Source organism: Dryobates pubescens, chromosome 9, assembly GCF_014839835.1.
Source record: "Dryobates pubescens isolate bDryPub1 chromosome 9, bDryPub1.pri, whole genome shotgun sequence".
NCBI classification, from domain to species: Eukaryota; Metazoa; Chordata; class Aves; order Piciformes; family Picidae; genus Dryobates; species Dryobates pubescens.
The window spans coordinates 25308333-25329194 of NC_071620.1; the positions used below are offsets into that span (position 1 = coordinate 25308333).

General features: G+C 43.3%; 1 protein-coding gene across 1 annotated transcript in view; it reads right to left on the bottom strand.

Annotated features, from left to right (window-relative positions):
- The window catches only part of ANKH (ANKH inorganic pyrophosphate transport regulator), a 93729-nt gene extending 89003 nt beyond the window's left edge, over positions 1 to 4726 (bottom strand). The window contains exon 1 of the mRNA XM_054164313.1: positions 4257 to 4726. Coding sequence (XP_054020288.1) covers positions 4257 to 4352 — 96 coding nt within the window. The 5' untranslated portion in view covers positions 4353 to 4726. The remainder of the gene's footprint in view (positions 1 to 4256) is intronic.
- Positions 4727 to 20862: the final 16136 nt, after the last annotated feature.

A 20862-nucleotide genomic window follows, 5' to 3' on the forward strand; every position in this document is an offset into this window, starting at 1 on the left:
TGAATCTCTAACCTCTTACAGCAGCAATAACAGGAGTCCTTTGCACTCATACAGCACCTTTCATCTTGGAGCACTTCTGACACATGAATTTTCATTGCGTCCCTGTGACACACACAGGTCCAGGCACACATCAAAGGCAGGGGAACTGTGCCACAGAAAGGTTACACAACTTGGCCCAAATCCCTGTGGAACAGCTGGAAATGTGAACTCTCCCATTGCCTGTTTTGAACGTCCAGACAATAACACTTACCCCAAAAAATAGTTTCATAAAGCATTAATCAAAATGTTTAACCCCCTACTAAGTTTGCAAACGGCATGGGCAGGAGATAAGCTCGCTAATTCTTTTTGATACATTATTCATGACTTGTTCTCCTTTTCTGGCAACGTGTTTTTGCTTAGGGAAAAAAACCAACATAAAAAAAAATCTACTGAAATACAAGGAAAAACAGGAATGTTTTTCCAGCAATTACTGTAAAATAATTTGGAATCAAAAACATTTAGCATTTATTTTACAGCTCACCTGTTTGATCTCAGCCACTACACTGTTCAATTTATCTGCAGGACCAGAGCGCCTGAGTGACCTCAGGAGAAAGCTTGCTTGTTTTCAGTTTCCAAGGACTCACAAGCCACTGAACAAAGTTGTGTCTGCATACCTACCAGTTGTGTTAGCAAATAAAACTGCCCAACCAAGCAATTTCAAGCAACTGAAACTAATGATTCAGGGCTTGTCTATATGATAGCATGAAAGGAAAAGTTCAACTGTTTCCACTGATAATTAAGGGACTACTGCAGACAGGTCCTGAGCTCAAGCAAAATGTTGCTCTCCACCTAGTCTTTGCCATCCTGCAAGCATCAGAGAGCTATCAGCCACATCAGCAAATTGTATTTAAGGACTGATTCTGTACTTCTGAGAAAGTTAGTGACCTAATGCACACCTCAGTTTTCCTCCTTTATAATAATGGTAATGCAAATATTCCCATATATTGCAAATCACACCACTATAATATATGCAGGCAGCTCTGAATCTGTACTAAAAGAAAACTGCTATAAGTGGTGATGGATTTTTGAGTGCATGGGGTAACGGTAGTACTATTTGCTAGGTGAGCTGTTAGAGGTGTTGTAATTCATCACATGGATACAGTTTATTTATTTATTTCCAAGCAAGCCCATCCAACATTTTTCACCAAAGTTGGGATTTTTAATGCAAACTCTGCTCTCCAAAAGCTGAGCTCTAAATAAAACACTAACTACCGTGAATCTTGGAATAAGATGTTGAGAGCTAAATGCTGTCACCAGCAAGACTGAAAAGGAGAATCTCTCTCTGGTGTTAAGTATTAAGCTCTTGGTATGAAAGCACTCTATTGTGTGTATTTCTCTGTGTGCGTGCATACCTACAGAAAAAAGTAAATTCATGGGCACACACATACACATTCACATTCACACAGATTTGTGTGGAGCCCAAATAGTGAGGTCTGTTTTCCTGAAGGTATTACTCTAGGAAGAAAATTATATTGCATTTTATTCCATGCAAGTTACACAGTACTATAAATCATTTGTAAGGAAAATAAGTTGCTGAAGGAAATCATGGAAAAAGGTTAGGAATTATCAGTTTCTCTAACCTTCTGATAATTTTCCTGGTCATGAAACAGGACAATCTTTTTGTGGGAGGGGGTGGGGGGAAGTCAGATGTCAGTTCAAGAAGATTTTATGAGGTGAACAGACGAGGTTAGCTCATTAGATCTGAGTAACTCTGTAATGCAGCTTTTACCTAACAGGTTACTGAGGTTGGGTCCAAGGGTCAACATGGGGCCCTTCAACTGGTTATAGTAGTTCTGGAATGACTGCAGGAGCTGAGCTTTCTAGTTGTCATGAGCACTGATCCACCATTTTTTAGTTCCTACATACTAAACAGACTTGCAACAGAAAACATCTCATACGAGCAATGGCAATGGTGAGAGTCCTGGTTTATTCTATTCTATGTTCTACAAATATTATCTAGTCTTACTGTAAATTTCCCTTGAAGTAGCAAGAAATCTAGAGACAGCCACATACAAAAGATCTGCCAGTTTCCCAGTGATGTTTCCTATTGAATAAAACTACTCAGCACACCTAAGAGTCTCTCAAGGTAAAAAACAAGGTGAGATCCTCATTGTTTCTCACTTTTCAAACTCGCATACATAGAAATACTAGGTTTTGTTAAAAAGGCCTCTCCTTTGAACACTGCTTCCATATACTCTCCCTACTTGAGAGAGCAATCTATGAGTAAGAGGCACCAAAAAGATTTATGACCTACACAATTTCTTAAACACCTCCTCTTCCCTGGTCAGGCAAGGTCCACTCTGTCTCTAATTTTTACAGTCATCTCTTATTTCTGATCTATTGTCCTCCTGTCTTTTTATGGTAATGTTCAGAGTGGGTAACACTACTTCAAGCATATGTGAACATCTCTCCTGTGTCACTGGTACTCAACCAGACAGAAGGCCCCTCACTTATAAAATGTAATGTCTCGCTTGCTGATCTTTGAAATCCTGGTCAGGAGTACACTGAAGCCAAGGGGATGTTTTTTATGGGCTCACATGGATTTTGAATCAAGCTGACCTTGTATGAAGCAAACTGTACATGCACCTGTCATACTCAGTTTGCTGAGTGAACTTCCAATTTAATGTCTGCTATATGTTAATAATGTGGCACAGATAGTAGCATTTAAAACACTTTTCCCCTTGTCACTTCTATCTTTAGTTTTCCCTTTTTTTCTTCCCGAGGGTACGATTTATAGAAGTTTGACTTAGTAGGAAAGTATGCAGTTGTTAGACAAAGATGGAATTATACTCTTTAGTGTCATGACTTATTTCAGGAATCAAAATGCAATGAACACAGCCATGACAAACTTATGATTAATGTTAGCTACATTTTCCCACTGTAATATTTTTCCTTTCACTTTCTTTACAAACTGATGAAGGCACCCACTAAGTTTCTGGTATCTTTGCTCAAGGAGCACAGAACACATTTAAGAAAACAAAAGCTTCTCAGCAAAACTGACTTCGGGCAAGGATAAAAGCTATTTGAGATGCAGTATTTACTGTGCCTGCCCAGCTTAAACATCCATGAATAACTATTAGTGCACACTATCCTACCAAAATGTAATGACAGACCCTATATAGTGCAGCCTGACACATGACCAGGGCCTTACCGGTCACAAGTACTGAAACCAGAGATTTCCTCACACCACAGTGCTATGGCAAAGCAGCAACCTGCATAGAAAGCTTGGTCAAAGAAGTGGGTACGTCAAGCACAAAACACATTTTCAGAGAAAACGCAGCAAATGAGGATCAGGAGGATGAAGCAGGAGAGCTGCACATAACAGAGAATGACAACCTATCAGGGGACATCGGGGTATTTTCCTGGTGCCTTAGGTCACGAATATCACTACAGAATTTCAGCAAGGCTGAAGTGCATTGATGTTCACGGCTGAAGAAATCTGGTGGCAACAGCTCCTCTCGTTGTGCCCGTCACATTAGGCTTCTGTCCTGTACCCATCACCGCGGACACCTGGCTCACAAAACACCAGGGGGGGAACGGACGGAGCCTGAGACTCACTCATCGGGGGCCCCGCCGGGAAGCCGCCTCCTTGCCGAGATGCCGCGGCGGAGGCTGCCGGCTGCGGGGCGGCGAGGGCCAAGCCGATGCAGCAGGGGCAGCGCCGCTGGGCGAGCGGGGGCGGGGAGGCGGCGGCTGCCGACCCTACCTCCCGCGCCCCGCTCCAGTATGCCAGGTCCCCGGGCCGAGCCAGCTGCTACCTCCACCGGGCTTGCTGTCTCGGCCGCCGAGCCGCGCTGCACTGCGCTAAGGCTGCTGCACCTGAGTAGCCTTGTCAGCGGGCAGATAAACCAAAACCACCCCCCGAAGAACGCATTATGTAATTTCATCTTATATAATCCTGAGATACAAGGGGGTGAACCGAAGTAAAACAAACAAACAAAAAAACCCCAACAAACCAACCACCTGAAACCCCCGTCCTTCCCCATGCATCAGGCAGGGGTGCGCAGCAGCCCGTGGGTTTGGGCATGCACGTCGCACCGGCCGGCGGCCGCCTCCAAGGGCGCAGGGGCCACCGTGCCCGACCGCAGCGAAAGAACGGCGGGGCCGGGCCGGGCCGGGCCGGGCCAGGCCCAGCTCGGCTCGGCAGAGCCCGGCCCGCTTCTCCTTCCTCGTCCTGCAGGAGGGCGGGGGTCGCCTCGGGGGAGGCGCTGCCTTACCTGCTCCCCAAAGTCGATGGCGATGTTAGTGATGCCGAGAGGGACCAGGAACCGGATCAGGGGCCAGTAGTTAGTGAGCGCTGGAAATTTCACCATAGTCCCAGCTGCGCGGTGACCCCCAGCGCATCTGCCACGGCAAGAGACGGCGCGGGAGGACGGCGGGGTGGGGGGGGGAGGAAAGAATGAAAGGGCAACGGAGGAGGGTGCGTGCGTGTCCCCGTGCGTGTGTGCGAGCAGGAGGGGAGGGGGTAAAAGGGCGAGGAACAGCAGATCCCCCTTAAAAATAAAGCAGCCGGGGAGCGGGCGGGAGGCCGGTCCTTCCCTGCCCGGCGCAGCGCGGCTCGGCCCTGGCGGGTGCTGGCTGGTCGATGGGGCGCGCTCTGCTGCCGCCTTAACAGGAGACCTGAGAGATCAAGTCCATCCCCGCCGCCCTCCTCCCACACAACAGTGATCCGCCGCCGCCGCCGTTGCCGGAAAAAAAAAGAGGAGGGACACCGCCGCTAGCTACTCGTGCGGGCAGCGCTGCCATCCTCGGGGCGCGGGGGCCAAGGGAAGGGCTGGGTCGGGGCCTCCTCCCTGCCTGACGCTCGCCGGTGGCGGGGCGACGGCCACGGCGCTGCGCAGAAAACGCCGCCCTCCTGCCCGTCGCCGCTCCGGGGCCGGCACAGGCCGCGGGGGCCGCTGTGCGGATCCCGCTGCTGGCTGTCCCTGTGCGGGTGGGCGAAGCGCAGTGCGGGGCCGGCGGCGGTGCTGAAGGGCCCAGCCGCTGGGCGCCGCTCCCCAGTGCAAGCTGTCGGAGCACGTGGGTTTGACACAAGCTCGGAAGACAGGGCGGCGGCAGGGGAAAGAGCGGCACCGAGCGGCTCCTGCTGACGCCGGAGCGGCCGCGCTGCGCCCCCCGCCCGCGGCTTGTCTTCTGGTCCAACACCTGAAATTAAATCACAAACGGTGAACATTTGCCATTACAGCGTCTCTATATTCTAAAGCCGTTGCCCGAGGCCTGAACAAAGGAATGCGTTTGTGGCCCCAAGGCAGCTCGCACGATGGTCCTCGCTAGCTTTGCTTTCTAAACCCCAGAGGAAGGTTTGTTGTTTTTTCTATCCCATGGCCTTCACAAACAGCAAGATTCTGTCACACTGAAGGATGAGGGAAAGAAGAAAAAGCAACCCCCTTCTGAATGTGCTGTGGAAGTTTCTTGGTGTTTCCCAACTCGGAGCAGAGTTTCATCGGTTTTTCTGTAATTGCATTTCTCTGGGACATTGAGGTTTGTGGTGTCACCTTCACCATGCCATCTTCAGGGAGGGTTGGCAAATATTTCAGGAAGGTGGAAACCCTGTAGGCAATCACACACCTGTATCTGATCCTCAGAGGAACAGTGGGCAGCAAAGGAGTGGTGGACAGCCTTCCTCACCCAAAGATTTCTGAATTAAAATAATTCCTGGGACCATGAGGCATTCCACATATTTTTGAATCAATGGGATGTAAGCTGTGAAAACCTGACAGGAAGGTGGCAGGCTGTTGGGTGGGGTTGGAATGGGAGAGCCCCTGGCTCCTGAAGTGTCTCAGCAAAGTCAGCCCCACCTGTTGATGAAGGGTTTTTCTGGCCTACAGTTGGAGTTTGTCTCACCTAACAGCCATTAAGCTGATACATCGTTCCTTGTGGGCACACAGGAGCAAACTCAAACTCTCAAGAGAGTGCAAGCCTGATTTTGTCCTTAGAACTGTTAAAATGCCATGGGCATGGTGTCCTGGGAATGTCCTGGGGATGATGGATCAGAGCAGTGCAAAGCAGGAGAGGACAATAAACTGAGAAGAGACAAGCAGGAGTTGTTTGTGATTGCCTAAGTGAGTCATGTGTTTGAATTAGCAGCATTAAACAATCATCCTAAGGAAGAATCTAATCATCTCCAGATGGACCAGTGGCTGGTCCATCAGAGAGCTTCAAACTGTATCTGTAATGGGGAACATTTGGTCTCCAACTAACCGTACTAAAGTTGGACCAGAGTATAAACTCTCATGTAGATGCAGGGCCCTTATGGCGGCTGCCTTGTTTTACTTGCTTGCTTGCACTGAGCTGAATTACCTGCCAATTTAGACATAGCCTGTGTGTATGCTTATGTGCAAGTTGTAGATCTGCATAGTAGGTCCCTTTCTTTGAAGCAAGTCTTGTGGCAAAGCTGGTTATATTTCAAAGTGTTAATTCAATATTAAATTCTGTCTTCCAGAGATTTTATTTGGTTTTAGATAACTGTATTGCCAGTAACTAATTTCATCCTTACAAGACAAATTTTTATTGGGAGTGAGGTCACACCTCCTTGCCAGAGGTCTGAGAAAACCTTATAGCTGAAATTACAGAGGAATATTTCTTACAGTTCAGTACTTTTATGTACTTTCCAAGGATAAGAAACCTTTAGTGCCATTCTTGAGTCAGAGAAATGGAAGTCCCAAAGGCCCTTGTAAATGTATGATTTTGACTTGCTATTTGAAATTTTCGGATGAGCTGATATTTGAGGACTACCTCCTCTGAGAATTCCTGGCAAAAACAGGCCACCACAAAATTATAGCTTCTTGAATCAAAACATTTGAACACCAAGCATGTGGCTCATGGTGCTAACTATAAAGCATGCGTGATGATTAATTACTTTGTCAGAAAACTATATCCAGCCCTGGCAATACTGAGACATTCGAGCAGTTTGAGTATAAGAAGAGCATATCCATTTGGGGGTTTGCTACCTGTTCATAAGGTATTTGGATACTTTTAAACTCCAGGAGATAATGAATCGGTCCTCTTACATCTGTAATTAATTTCCAGTCTGAATGGTCACTTGAGAGCTCTGATTAACTTTTTTTCTTCTTGCTGTCCAAAGCTACAGTGCAGTTTTGTTTTAAGAGCAGTTTACCTTTTACTTCCTAACATGTATTTACTTCCTATCTGGAATGTCCTGGGCAAATGCTAACCTAACTGATCCTTTCTTGAGTCCTGTATATTAAAAATATTAAACTTATTTAATAAACTCTTGATTATGTTTTATATTTGTCTGATTCCCATTCACGTTTTCTGCTTTTGGAATGAATGTAGTTCTTTCATGCTTCTCTTTCAGCCCAGGTCCTGTTTGCTTCTTGAATTCATTACAGAAATGAAATGGTGTTTGGAGCCAAAGCACAAAGATGATTTCTCACATCTTGAAGTTTGCTCAGCTGATGAGCTGAGGAAATAGGTCATTTTAGCTGTGTCGGGCAAAAGTCAGTGATTAGTAATCATTTCCTTTCTAGCATATTTTCTGTTACACTACATTTCTTAGTCATATACCAAACACTGTCTGTTTAATGGAATAAAAGAGACACAGAGAGGACAGCAGGAAATAATTAGCCAGAAAGCTCTACTTTTGATGGTAAAATTGTCTAGTCCAAGAGTATCCCAAATGGAGGTATCTCACCAGAGAGTTCCATAGGAATAAAGTACAGTGCTGTAATGTGTAACAGTGTAAATGATGAAACATATCAGAAAGTTTCCCTATGCCTGGTAACAAAATGAGTCTGTAGTTACTGCTTAAGTAACAGGGTCAAAGTCTGAAGGTGTTCCCAGTGGCAGATTGTATCAGGGCAGTACACATTAGCTTTACTCCTGCAGTCAGAAATCCAATAGGCAGATCAGTGCATATGCTTTAATGTGAGTTAGAGTTCCAGTCCATTCATGAACTTAAAGGTGGCTCCTCACCACAACTACATGATGGGAATCTTGAGAAGACCCTGCTGTGTTGTTGCCTTGCTTCTGAAAGACGTCTGTATTTCCTTATTGAGGCTATTGCGAATTACTTACTAGAGGAAACATGTTGGGGGGTTGTTTGGGTTTTTTTTTTTTTTTTTTTTTTTTTTTTAATTTTTTTTTTTTAATTTTTTTTAATAATGCATGTGGTCTTTTCATTCCCAGTTGGCTATTTAACTGTCACCCCTGCTTTTTGGACCTACTGTCTGTCTTTCAAACCTTATCTTCTACCTAGGTTTTGTTTGTTTGTTTATTTGTTTTGTTTTGTTTTAATGTTGTAGCGATCGAAAAGTACAAGGAATTCAAACTAGTGGCTACCAAAATTTGTGACCCAGTCATTTCTTAAGAGGACAGATGAACTGGATTTCCCAGCCTACAGAATGGCCAGTGATTCTGGCCCTTGAATGGCCTTGGGCTGAGAGAGAGCAAATTAAGACTCTTGTTGTCTGACAAAGTGAAAGGATATCTCCACAGCCGTATTATCCTCCTATCTTGAATTATTCCTCTCCATGCAACTGCCTCTTGCAGACATAACTTTTAAGTTGGAACTGAGTCTGATGCAGTTCTAGTTCTTTACACAATGATGAACACAATAAGACTGTCATCTTAGCCTAGAAATGAGAAGACTGAAAGGAGATCTTATTAATGTTTTTAAATATCTAAAGGATGTCAAGAAGAAGGTTCTAGTCACTTTTTAGTGGTGCATTGTGATAGGACCAGGGGTAATGGATACAAGCTAGAATGTAGGAAGTTCCACCTCAACATGAACAACTTCTTTAAGGGTGATGGAATCATAGAATGGTTTGGGTTGGAAGGGACCTTGAAGATCATCTAGTTTCAACCCCCCTCAGGCATGGGCAGGGACACCTTCCACTAGACCAGGTTGCTCAAGGTCTCATCCAACCTGCCCTTGGATATGTGGAGGGAGGGGACATCCACAACCTCCCTGGGCAACCCTTACTGTAAAGAATTCTTTCTAATATCCAATCTAAATCTACCCTCCTCAAGCTTCAATCCATTTCCTCCTCATCCTATCACAACAAAGCTGTAGAAAAAAAGTCCCAACTCTCTTAGCCTGTCCCCATAATGGAGATTCTCCAGCCCTCTGGTCATCTTTGTTGCACTCCTCTGGACTCACTCAATCAGTCAGATGCCCTTCTTATGTGGAGGGAACCAGAACTGGATGCAGTACTCCAGGTGGGTCTCACGAGAGCAAAGTAGAGGGGGAGAATCATTTCCCTCATTGTGGTGGTCACACTTCATAGAACCATATAATGGCCTAGGTTGGAAGGGCCTGCCTGTAGGGTCCCTTCAGGTATTGGAAGGCAGCTATAAGGTCCCCCCAAAGTCTTCTCTTTTCTAGGCTGAACAACCCCACCTCCCTCAGCCTATCCTCACAGCAGAGGTGTTCCAGCCCTTGGATCATCTTTGTGGCCCTCGTCTGGACTTGCTCCAACAGCTCTGTGTCCCTCTTCTAATGGGGACACCAGAACTAGACACAGCATTCAAGGTGGGGTCTCACAAGAGCAGAGTAAAGGGGCAGAATCACCTCTCTTGACACCTCTTGATGCAGCATAGGATATGATCTGCCTTCTGGGATGTATGAGTGCACTGCTGGCTCATGTTGTTGAGTTTCTCATCAATCAATACACCCAAGTCTCTTTCTTCAGAGCTACTCTCAACCCACTCTACACCCAGTCTGTATTTGTGCCTGGGATTGGCCTGACCCAGATGCAGGACCTTGCACTTTGACTTGTCGAACCTCATGCAGTTGTCACGGCCCACTTCTCAAGCCAGTGAAGATCCTTCTGGATGGCATCCCTTCCCTCAAGTGAGTTCACCACACCACATGGGTTGGTGTTGTCAGCAAGCTTGCTGAGGGTGCTCTTGATTCCACTGTCCATATTGCTGACAAAGATGTCAAACAGCACTGGACCCAGTACAGATCCCTGAGGAACCCCACTTGTGGGTGTTCTCCACCTGGATATTGAGTCAATCATCACAACCCTTTGAGTCTGTTTGTCTAACCAGTTCCTTATCCATCAGGTGGTCCATTCATCAAGTCCATGACTCTCCATCTTAGAGACAAGGATGTCATACAAGATGGTGTTGAATGTCTTGCACAAGTTCATGTTGGCGACCTCAGTTGCTCTTCCCATATCTACCAGACCTGTAACTGTTGTAGAAGGCCCTTTGTGAAGCCATGTTGGCTGTCACAGATCACCTTGTTATATTCCATGAGCCTCAGCACAGTTACCGTAAAGATCTGCTCCATGATCTTACCTGGCACAGAGGTGAGACTCACTGGTCTGTAGTTCCCTTGGGTTTTTTTCCTCACCTTTTTTAAAATGGAGATTATGCTTCCCCTTTTCCAATCTGTGGGGACTTCACCAGCCGCCACAACTTCTCAGATATGATAGCTAGTGATCTAGTGAACTTGGCTGCTAGTTCTTTCAGGATCTGTGGATAGATCTTGTCAGACTCCATGGACTTGTGCACCTCCGGGTTCTTCAGGTGTTCCTGGATCTGCACTCACTGTGAGTGGTTCTTCATTTTTCTGGACCCAGCCATTGCCCTCCCTGACTTGAGTGATGTGGCTTAAGTGGTTACCAGTGGTTACCAGTGAACACTCCAGCAAAGAAATCATTGAGTACTTCAGCTTTTTCTATATTGTCAGTAACCAGGTCATCTGATTCCCTGCAGGGGGGCTCTACATTCTCTCTTGCCCTCCTTTTCTCCCTGACATACCTGTAAAATCCTTTTCTCTTATCTTTAATGTCCCTGGCCAGATTTAATTCTGTCAGGGCTTCAGCTTTCCTAACCCGGTTTCTGGTTTCCCAAACAATTTCCCTGTATTTGACCCAGGTTACCTGTCCTTGCTTCCACCCTTTGTGGGCTCCCCACTTATATTTGATTTTGACCAGGAGGTCTGTCTTCATAAGCCTCCTAGCATTTTTGCCTGGTTTCTTCCATTTAGGGATGCCTTGTCTTTGAGCTTGGAAGAAATGATCCTTGAAAATTGACCAGCTTTCCTGGGCTCCAAATCCCTCCAGGGCTTAGTCACATGGTGCTCTACCAAGGAAGCTCCTGAGGAAATCAAAGTCAGCTCTTCTGAAGTCATGGGTTTCAAGCTTGCTGAGCACCCTCTTCTTCACAACCCTGTCTCATGGTCACTGCAGCCAAGGCTGTCCACAAGCTTCACATTCCCCACCAGCCCCTCCGTGTTGGTGAGGACAAGGTCCAGCACATCACCTCTCCTCATTGGTTCCTCTGTGGTTGCTTGGAGGAGGAATTTATCATCAATGCATTCCAGCAATCTGCTGGATTGCTTATGCCCTGCAGCACTGTCTCTCCAGATGATGTTGGGGTGATTGAAGTCACCCGTGAGGACCAGGGCTTGTGAACAAGCAGCAAGAGGTGGTCTGAGGAGAATTTCATGAGCAGTAAGGCAATGTGCAAGGTCCTGCACCTAGGTTGAGGCAGTCCTCAATATCAATACAGGCTGAGGGATGATGAAATGAAGAGCAGCCCTGCAGAAAAGGACATGGGGGTACTGGTGGACAAAGGCAAATAGCATCCTGGGCTGCATCAAAAGAAGCGTGGCCAACAGGTCAAGAGGGGTGATTCTGTCACTCTCCTCTGGTAAGACCTCAACTGGAGTACTGTGTTCAGCTCTGAGGCCCCCAACACAAGAGAGGCATGGACCTGCTGAATTTGGCCCAGAGGAGGGCCACAAAGATGGCTGGAGTATCTCTCCTATTAAGACAGGCTGGAAGAATTGGGGTTGTTCCGCCTGGCAAAGAGAAGGCTCTGGGGAGACCTTATAGCTACATTTCAATACCTGAAGGGGACCTACAGGAAGGCAGGGGAAGGAATGTTTAGAAGGGCTTTTCGTGATGAGGGACAATGGTTTGAAGCTGGAGTGGGGTAGATTTCAGCTGATGATAAGGAGGATTTTCTTTACAGTGAGAGTGATACAATACTAGAACATATTGGCCAGGGGTGTGGTTGAGGCCCTATCCCTGGAGACATTTAAGATCCAACTCAATGTGGCCCTGGGCAGCCTGATCTAGTTGGAGGTGTCCATGCTTAGTACATGGGGGTTGGACGAGATGACCTTTGAAGGTCCCATCCAACCTGATGCAATCTGTGAATCTGTACATCTAAGGATCCAAAAACAGCCAAAGGGTTGTCAGTTAGACAAGTAGCCAACTAATCCAATTCCAATTTAGCTTCATCTCTCTGTGAAGAATAAAAACATTCTTTGCAATCAACCTATGTCCCCTCCCTGAGGACAGTCTGGTTCAGCCACAGCTGGTGTGTCAAGTTAAATGATAAGGACAATGCCCCTGCAGGAAGCTCATATCCATCTTTTTTTGGCTGGCTCAAGTGCACCAGTAACACAGAAAAACTGTTTCCCAGATGATGAATCAGAAAAAGCACCTTATTAATGCTTAATAGACCAAGATAAAAATAATGCTGGCTTTCAGTGGCACAAGGAAGTGCGTGACACGTTTTTCAGATGAGAATCAAAGTGCCATCTCTGGTCATTTGCAGCAGGGGACCAGTTGAGACCATGCCTTCCCTGACAAGTCATCCAGGAGAGTTGGCATTTTAACCCTTCTTCACAGCAGTGTTTGCTTCACTGATGACTGGACCTAGCCTTATTTGTTTTCTGAGATTATGTTCTAAGTCCAAAAGTGTATTTTCTTCTGAGGTAACCTGGGGTGTGTGACTCTGCAGCAGCGCCAAAATAAAGGAGCAGGTGAGAGGTGTTAATCTCAAACTGCAGAGTGCTGTAGTGATGCCAACTGCAGCTCTACTCACTAAGTGTTGCCATGTCATTTGTTAGATTAATCCCAAGAGTTCCTTTCTCAATGTTGCAGCTGCAGAAGTGCCAATGTTGCATTGCCTGAATTAAGATTTCTCTCTTTCAAGTGATTGTAGTGTGGCATCTGCAATCCTGAGGGACTTGAGTGTTTATGAACCTTGTGTGCTGCAGAGGGATTTGCATTGTCAGTTTCAGACTCTGTCAGTTTCACCATCAGAAGAAGAGAAGCTTTCTCATCATCAAAGCAAACATATACAACTGTTGCTTTTCCTCAACATGGGAGAAATGAAGTCTTTAAACACAACATGGGAGGTTTGTGTTTAAATTTCTAATTTCTAAATTAGAAATTCTAAAATTACAGTTTATTTATTGATGATAACAAATTAATTCAAACATCTTGTAAGCCATAATTTCAAGTCATTCAAGTCATAATTTCAAATATTTTCCAGAATTTATTTCTAGTTACTCAGTTAAAATGTATTTGCATTCTTAATAGCTTCAATTTGCCTGGAATCCAGAATCAATTATTTTTATATACATTTGGGATATTTGTTCCAGGTGTTAGGACATAATAGGACTTTCCGCAGCCTGTATGCTTCTCACTAGAACACTGACATGTAATATCACCTGCTGTGCTATATATGAAATATAACAAGTACACAAGCTTGCCAATGATGTGAAATTGCAAACATCAATTTTAGAATAGAATAGAATAGAATAGACCAGGTTGGAAGAGACCTTAAAGATCATCATGTCCAACCTATCAACTAATCCAACCCACCTAATCAACTAAACCATGCAACCAAGCACCCTGTCAAGTCTCCTCCTGAACACTGCCAATGCCGGTGACTCCACCACTTCCCTGGGCAGCCCATTCCAATGGGCAATCACTCTCTCTGTCTAGAATTTCTTCCTAACATCCAGTCTAAACTTCCCCTGGCACAGCTTGAGACTGTGTGCTCTTGTTCTGGTGCTGGTTGCCTGGGAGAAGAGACCAACATCCGCCTGTCTACAACCTCCCTTCAGGTAGTTGCAGAGAGCAATAAGGTCACCCCTTAATCTCCTCTTCTCCAGGCTAAGCAATCCCAGCTCCCTCAGCCTCTCCTCATAGGGCTTGTGTTCCAAACCCCTCACCAACTTCATTGCCCTTCTCTGGACACGCTCCAGCAAGTCAACCTCCTTCCTAAACTGAGGGGCCCAGAACTGGACACAGTACTTTTATGGCTTTGTGTAGCATTAAAACAATAGTCAGTATTGAACTTTGGCTAATCCTGTGGAGATTACTGGTATAGTCAAACACCATTTAACTAAAACTTGTAGGAGGTAGTGAATTTGTGTTCCAACCTCTTCAATGTCCTTTTTTTGATCTTGAGCTCCATCATTATGTCAATTGTTGAAAGTATGTTTAAATGTTTTAGAAATATGTGTGTATGAGCCTGTAATACTTCACCTTCTTTGGTTTGCTAAAGGGGGTCAGTCGATCTTAAATGTGAGCCAAATATGGCTTGTGTGTAATTGCAACAATCATAAAAATAGATTCCTTATAGTGCTTCTAGTAAAGTAATGAGTAGCTTATTTGTGAAAAGAGAGTAATGTGCAGATGCATACACGTTACTTATTAGCACTTGTTTGACTGGAAGTGGTAAAGTGTACGTATGCCTAATGCCACTGTTCCCAGAGGACTCTAGAACTTAAAAGAAGCAGAAAGTTTTCTATTTAAAATGGACAGTATTGTTTTTTGATGTCTTAAGACATATTATCTGGCCATTTAAATGATAATATTTGATAAAATTTGCTTATTTTAGAGAAGAGTGATTTTGTTCCTAACTTCTTTGTACCCACTGGGAGATTGTGAGAAATATTTGCTTTTTGGAATGAGCATCCTGTACTTTTATGCTAAGGATTTTATTCAAGAGGATCCAGGGAAACTTTAAGATGCCAGGACAGCCAATTTATGAAACTATGCAAAACCACTTTTTAGAACTTTCGTTGCCCTTGCTGCCTGCCACACCCAAAGTGCTTTAGAAATCTGAGTTGTCCTCATGAGAAATGCTGCAATATCAGAAGTATCAAAGGTGGAAAATGCCCCTATTTTACAGATGGGCAAAACAGAGGGTAACAAATGGTTTGTGCAGGTTAAGCAGTAGAGCTTGTGTCCCAGGCCTGTAACTGACACTTTTGCATCTTCTGATTTATTCAAGGTTTTCTGCTAGAATTAAGCAAAGTAAAATAAGAAAAAGAAGTGGTTCACAGACAGGGAATCTAATCTGTCTAGTTAGTTTGTAAGTGTTTAGAGAATGAGCAGAACTTTAAAGCCTAGTCTGTTATTTGTGTGTGGCTACTGTCCTTATCCAAGGTCTTAGACATTTATTGTTCATTTATAATCATTGTATTCTCTTACAAAGAACTGCTGTTGAGCAACAAAGAGAAAAAAGAATAAATTATTTACTGAAAGACTGGTCAGGCATTGGAACAGGCTGCCCAGTGGTAGTCACTATCCCTGGAGATGTTAAAGAAAGATGTGGACATGGTTCTTTGGGATATAGTTTAATGGTCATGGTAGTGTTGGGTTGAGAGTTGGATTTGATGGTCTTAGAAGTCTTTTCCAAACTTACTGAATCTATGGTTCTAAAGGAAGGAAAAAAGAAACCAACTTCATCTCAAAGTTGAATATATTTCCTTCAAGGATTGGATATTTTTGATGCTTAAAAAAAGTTCCCAGGTTAAAGAGACAGTGTCAGTATTGTCCTATCAAAAAAAAAAGCAGTTTGTGGAATGATGAAAAACAAATGATAAAAATCTAAAAGCAGGATGTTTAGATGCTCTGAAGAAAAGAAATTAGTGATGGAAAGATGAAAGATAATTCAATTTGCATAACTCTTTATTAATGGAATTGTCTAGTGACTGATAAATTCCAGCAGAAGGTCTCTCAGTGATACACTTTATTATTTTGATCAAATGCATTCCCAGCTATAAAGACGAGCTTGAAATAATTAAAAAAACCCCTCATGTACTTTCTTGTACTTACATTCAAATCTGACAGGAGCGTACTTGTAAACCTATTAAAGGAGTGTAGAAACCTGCTTTTATTTCCTGAAGGATGCTGAAAAACTTAACCACTGGAATTTTTTCTCTAGTTTCAAAAGAGTATTCTGAAGGGACAGAAGACACTGTTTTCATGTGGATTTGCAAATCAGTAGAGATTTTGTTAAAAAGATTCACATTCTTCCTAGGACATGGAAACTCTTTTGAGCTAGGTTTTCAAATTTTCAACAGCTTGCTTATTTTTGTGTGCAGTGCAATCAGTTTGCTAATCTACTCAGACTCCACACTTATGCCTATTCTCTGAAACAGGTGCATTCATATCTTGATATAATCAGATAATTGTTTCGTGCATACAGGTGGAATGAGATTTTTAATAGCTAAAACACATTGTGCTAAGACATGTATCTTAAAAAGCACTATGGCTCTTTATGACTTCAGGTTAATATTTTTTTATCTCAAAGTGAAAGAAAGATATGTCACATACAATGGAATAAAACAGAATTGAGCTGCTCAGCTACTGTTAAAAGTAAAAGTTGTGTGCTGAACAGATTCCTTACTAAAACTTTCTAAAAAGCACGTTGTCTCAGTTGGTGATGAACCTCAAACAACTTGATCTCGGCAAGTGCCAGACCCACCAATGTATTGAGCAGTTACCACATTTCCTTTCTTTTCTAGACAAGAATCTTTTAGCAATAAATAAGTACTTTGAGAAGAACTTCATTAGACCTGGAGCAGTCTTTCTAATTGTTGCTGGAAAAGTGTCAGAAAGGACTGTATTTTTCCATCCACTTTTGCAGAAAAGCAGGCAATGCTTTTTGTTTAAAGGTAGTGGAGTCCAGTGGATATGATGAAGAGGTGCTCCCTTAAGGAAAGGCCCTCTCTAGTTTCTGAGAAAGTGTCCTTCTTCATGGTCACAGAAGTGGAAACATGGTCTGAATGAGGTCTGTAACCATTTTCTACTGTACAAAGAGAGCCATCAGTTCAGTTGCTCACCCTTACTCTGGACAAGCCTGTCATGCTTCCAGAGCAAAGAGGGATGGGATTTGGGGAAGAATATGCAATACCCGTCTCAGGTTTAGTGCAGATATATGCAAGGCAACTTCAGGTATATGGAGAAGGGACTGAAGCAAATAAATTCAGGTCATAAGTGGATGACTGCAGCCACATACATTGCTGACAGTTTTATTGCAGCCTGATATCCATCCTGAACCCAGGGGGCTTCAGCTGATCAGGCATAATGTTTCTCTGCTGGCTGCAGTTCCAACAGCAGCATTTTAGGCTTCTTATTTGACCTGCAAGGATATTAGGCTGCCTGAGACATTTTTCAGAGGGGCACCCCTGTGGGGGCAGGTGGCTGGGCAGCTCACCCCCAGTAGCCTGTCAGGCACAGGGGCACTTGGTTGTAGTTTGGCATGTCCCCCACAACACGGTGTCTTCCGAGAGTAATTTCTTTATTTCACATTTCAGAATAAGTGAAAATATTAATTCTTCTGGGTGCAATTTGAAGTGTAATGTATTCTTTACTGATGAACAGCCTATGGCTGCACTGGCCCTGCATGTGGGGAGCCAGCCCCACAAGAGACATCCTAGCACAGAGCTCTCCCCTTCACGCTGTTATCAAAGGTAAATAATCTCCAATTCACTGCACATGCTTTGTGAATATCAATTAACTGAATAGTGATTTAAATGTGATAGTAATTTTTAATCTTTAGCATGTTATTATTAATCCATCCTGTTTACACTTCCACACTCTAAGCAGAAATAGTTCTTAATAATCAATACACTCGTTTGCTGGTTTACCTAGGAAAGAAGCAAGGATTTGCTGCCTGCATAGTTTATGCGTAGGGGTATCACTGCTGGGGTCCCACAGGCCTGCGTCAGAAGGCTTCTGGGAGCTCGAGAATCCTTGCAGTTAAGCAGATTAACAGTGACTTCTTTTCTACAGTCTGGCAGTAGGTGTCTGTAACTGACTCTGTGCTTTGCAAGCTGATACTTCATCGAATAAACATGCTGTCAAAGTTAATTAGTCACATTTTGCTTTGCAGCTCACCTGCAGTAATAAAAAGTGCCCAGGAGAAAAAACAAACTTAATAAATGTGTTCTCTTGGATGGATTTTATGAAAACATGAAAATGAACTTTTAGAAAAGATGCATGAAGGCTTTATGTTTGATTTTGCTTTATTGGTTGGTGATGACAATATAAATGCTGTTTAAAGCTTTTAGAGATTTTGACCAAGTTGGCAAGTTTCAGGAGGCGGTCAGCTGTCTATACTTAATAATGTCTCCCACTTGTTCTTCAAACAATTGGTGAAGCATGCCAAAGTTCTTATCTATTATTCTGTGAAATTATATAAAAAATTTTACCTGAAGCAATGTCACTGAATGAAGTTAAGGTGCTCTTCTATCTCTCAGATACCATTTCTAACAAAAAGAGCATGTTAATCATTTATTTCATAGAATCATTGAACTGTTGAGGATGGAAGAGACCTTTGAGATCATCAAGTTCAACCACTTACGTAGAGTTCTCAATCCCACCACTACTGTTAAGATGCTATCACTAAACCCTGATCCTAAGCACTACATCCACATATCTTTCAAACACCTCCAGGAATGGTGACACTGAGCAGCCCATTACAATACTTGATAACCCTTTCTGTGAAGGGAATCTCCCTTGGCACAACATGAGGCCATTTCCTCTTGTCCTGTCACTTCTTGCATGTGAGAAAAGTGACCTCCACCTCAATCCAGCCTCCTCTGAGGTAGTTGTAGAGGGTGATGAAGACTCTCCTCAGCCTTTTCTGAAGCCTAAACAATCCCAGTTCTCTCACAGAACTTGTGTTCAAAGCCCTTCACTGGCTTAGTTGTTTTTCTTTGTACATGCTTCAGCACTGCTTGGCAAGGGGCTCAAGAGAAACACCTGCATAACACTTTGGGCCATTTTTCTAGAGATGGGGACCCTATCACTCAATGAATGAGATGGAGAGAGGTCTATAGGAAAATAATTATCAATGCACTTTCTACCTCAGGTACTGACTTAACACACCATTCATTGAAGTACTCAAGAACAATGCAAAAGATGGCAAATACATGACAGTAATTATAAAAACAAGAGGTTATTCCCTGACAAAACAGCATCATGTTGGTTGAAGTAATATCACATGATAATACATTTTAGGATCTCTTGTATGTTTTAGCTTCTCTCCCTTTACTCTGGTGGCGGGAAACAGCTGGGCGAATAAATGACTTGTTAGCATAATGGGAATTCATTGAAACCTGAGTCCGTAGCTGTCTCAGGATCCTTCACATATTCTGGTCAGAAAATGTCAGCATTATTGAGGTGTTTTTTGAAACAGCACTGTTCCAGAAGACATCTGTGCCAAAATATCTTGTGTATCACTGGCACTCACATTTAAAAGCTCTGGTGTCAGTATGGTAGATCAGCTTCCATCCTCCTGAGAGGACTATGATCTAATGAAAATTATTTCACTTTTCTCTTCAGACAGTGGAAAGTGATGAGCATTTCCAAGATATGGCTGAATCACCTTTTTGATGTTCATGCTTCACCCTGATGATTATCTAGAGATAAGGGAGTCTAGCCATGTTAATCATAAGGATGTATTCACACCTTTGTTTGTAGTGGGGCATTACACCTGCATTAAAAATTTGGACTTTCTTTTTACTTCTATTCTTAATCATCAAAGTCCTGCTTTACCATAGGAGACAAATTCACTGGGGAGAGGGTCATGAAGGCACTGCATAACTGCCAGTTTGTTGAGGGAAATAAACTGGGCTCTATGGTGAATCTCGGCGGTATGTCCTTTCCTCTGAGGACTATCCTTAGTCAAGCAGATGGCTTCACAGTACTATGTTTTATAATGGGGTGGCCACATCCTCCCCATTTACCCTTCACCACCTTCCTCTCTTGCAAACTGCTGTGACAGTGTAACCCACAATTACCAGAAGCAGACCCATCATTATGTTTTCTTCAGATTGTGCAAATGCTAATTTTAAAACACAGGAAGTCCTTACATTGTTGGCTAACTACATTCTTTAGGATGGAAACAGGCAAGGGTTAAAATCTAGGTGACTGATGCTATCATCTTGACAAGCTTGATTTCTGTAGCAGCAAATTTCAAAATGCAATACAAGTCTAACCTCCTGTTTTCCCCAAGACAGTGAGGTCATGAAAATTCACATTTAGTAAGAAATTATGGGGCTTGTCTGAAACAAGCTGCAAATTTTGTTTTGTAGTTTCAGTATTTAAAAAAAATAATAAAAATAAGGCATTTATAGATCCTAGCTCGTCAGTTTCTTTGGTTATGATTGCTATTTATGTATGTCATTAGCACTGAAATACTGAGTCAACAGTTTGCAGTTAAAGTGAATGCTTCCTCAATGAAGTTAAGCATTTATTTCTTCATTAATTTTTCTTTTGTGTTTTTTTTTTCTTCACAAAAATGGTCCTTTAAACATCTGTCACTCATCAACATACAGCCATAATTAGCTGTTTATTTAGTCAGAATTGAAAGGTGGCTTCAACCAAATTCAAGAAACTTCAAGTAGGGAGAGAATCTGAATTGATAGCGTCTGAACTGATTGCACATAATTGTAGAATTTTTGTGGTGGATTAAACATGCCAAGCACTAAACATGAGTGCTTCACTTTCTGTCCTACAGTGGCTAGAAACAGGAATTCCCAAAGACACTGACTCTCTAATAATGGAGTATTTAAGACAAAAAAAGCAAAGCATGTGTTTTTTAACAGAGGAAGTAAGGTGTGGGGGTTTTTTTGTTGGTATGTTCAATAGGTTTTTTGGGTTTTGGTGTGGTATGGTGTGGGGTTTGTTGTTGCTGTTGTTGTTTTATTAAAAATAGTTAGGAATATTATCCATCCTGTCAAGTCTGTGAGATATTCATCTATGTAGTGCCTGTGAATGCATGCTCTATACCAAAGTGCTCCATAAA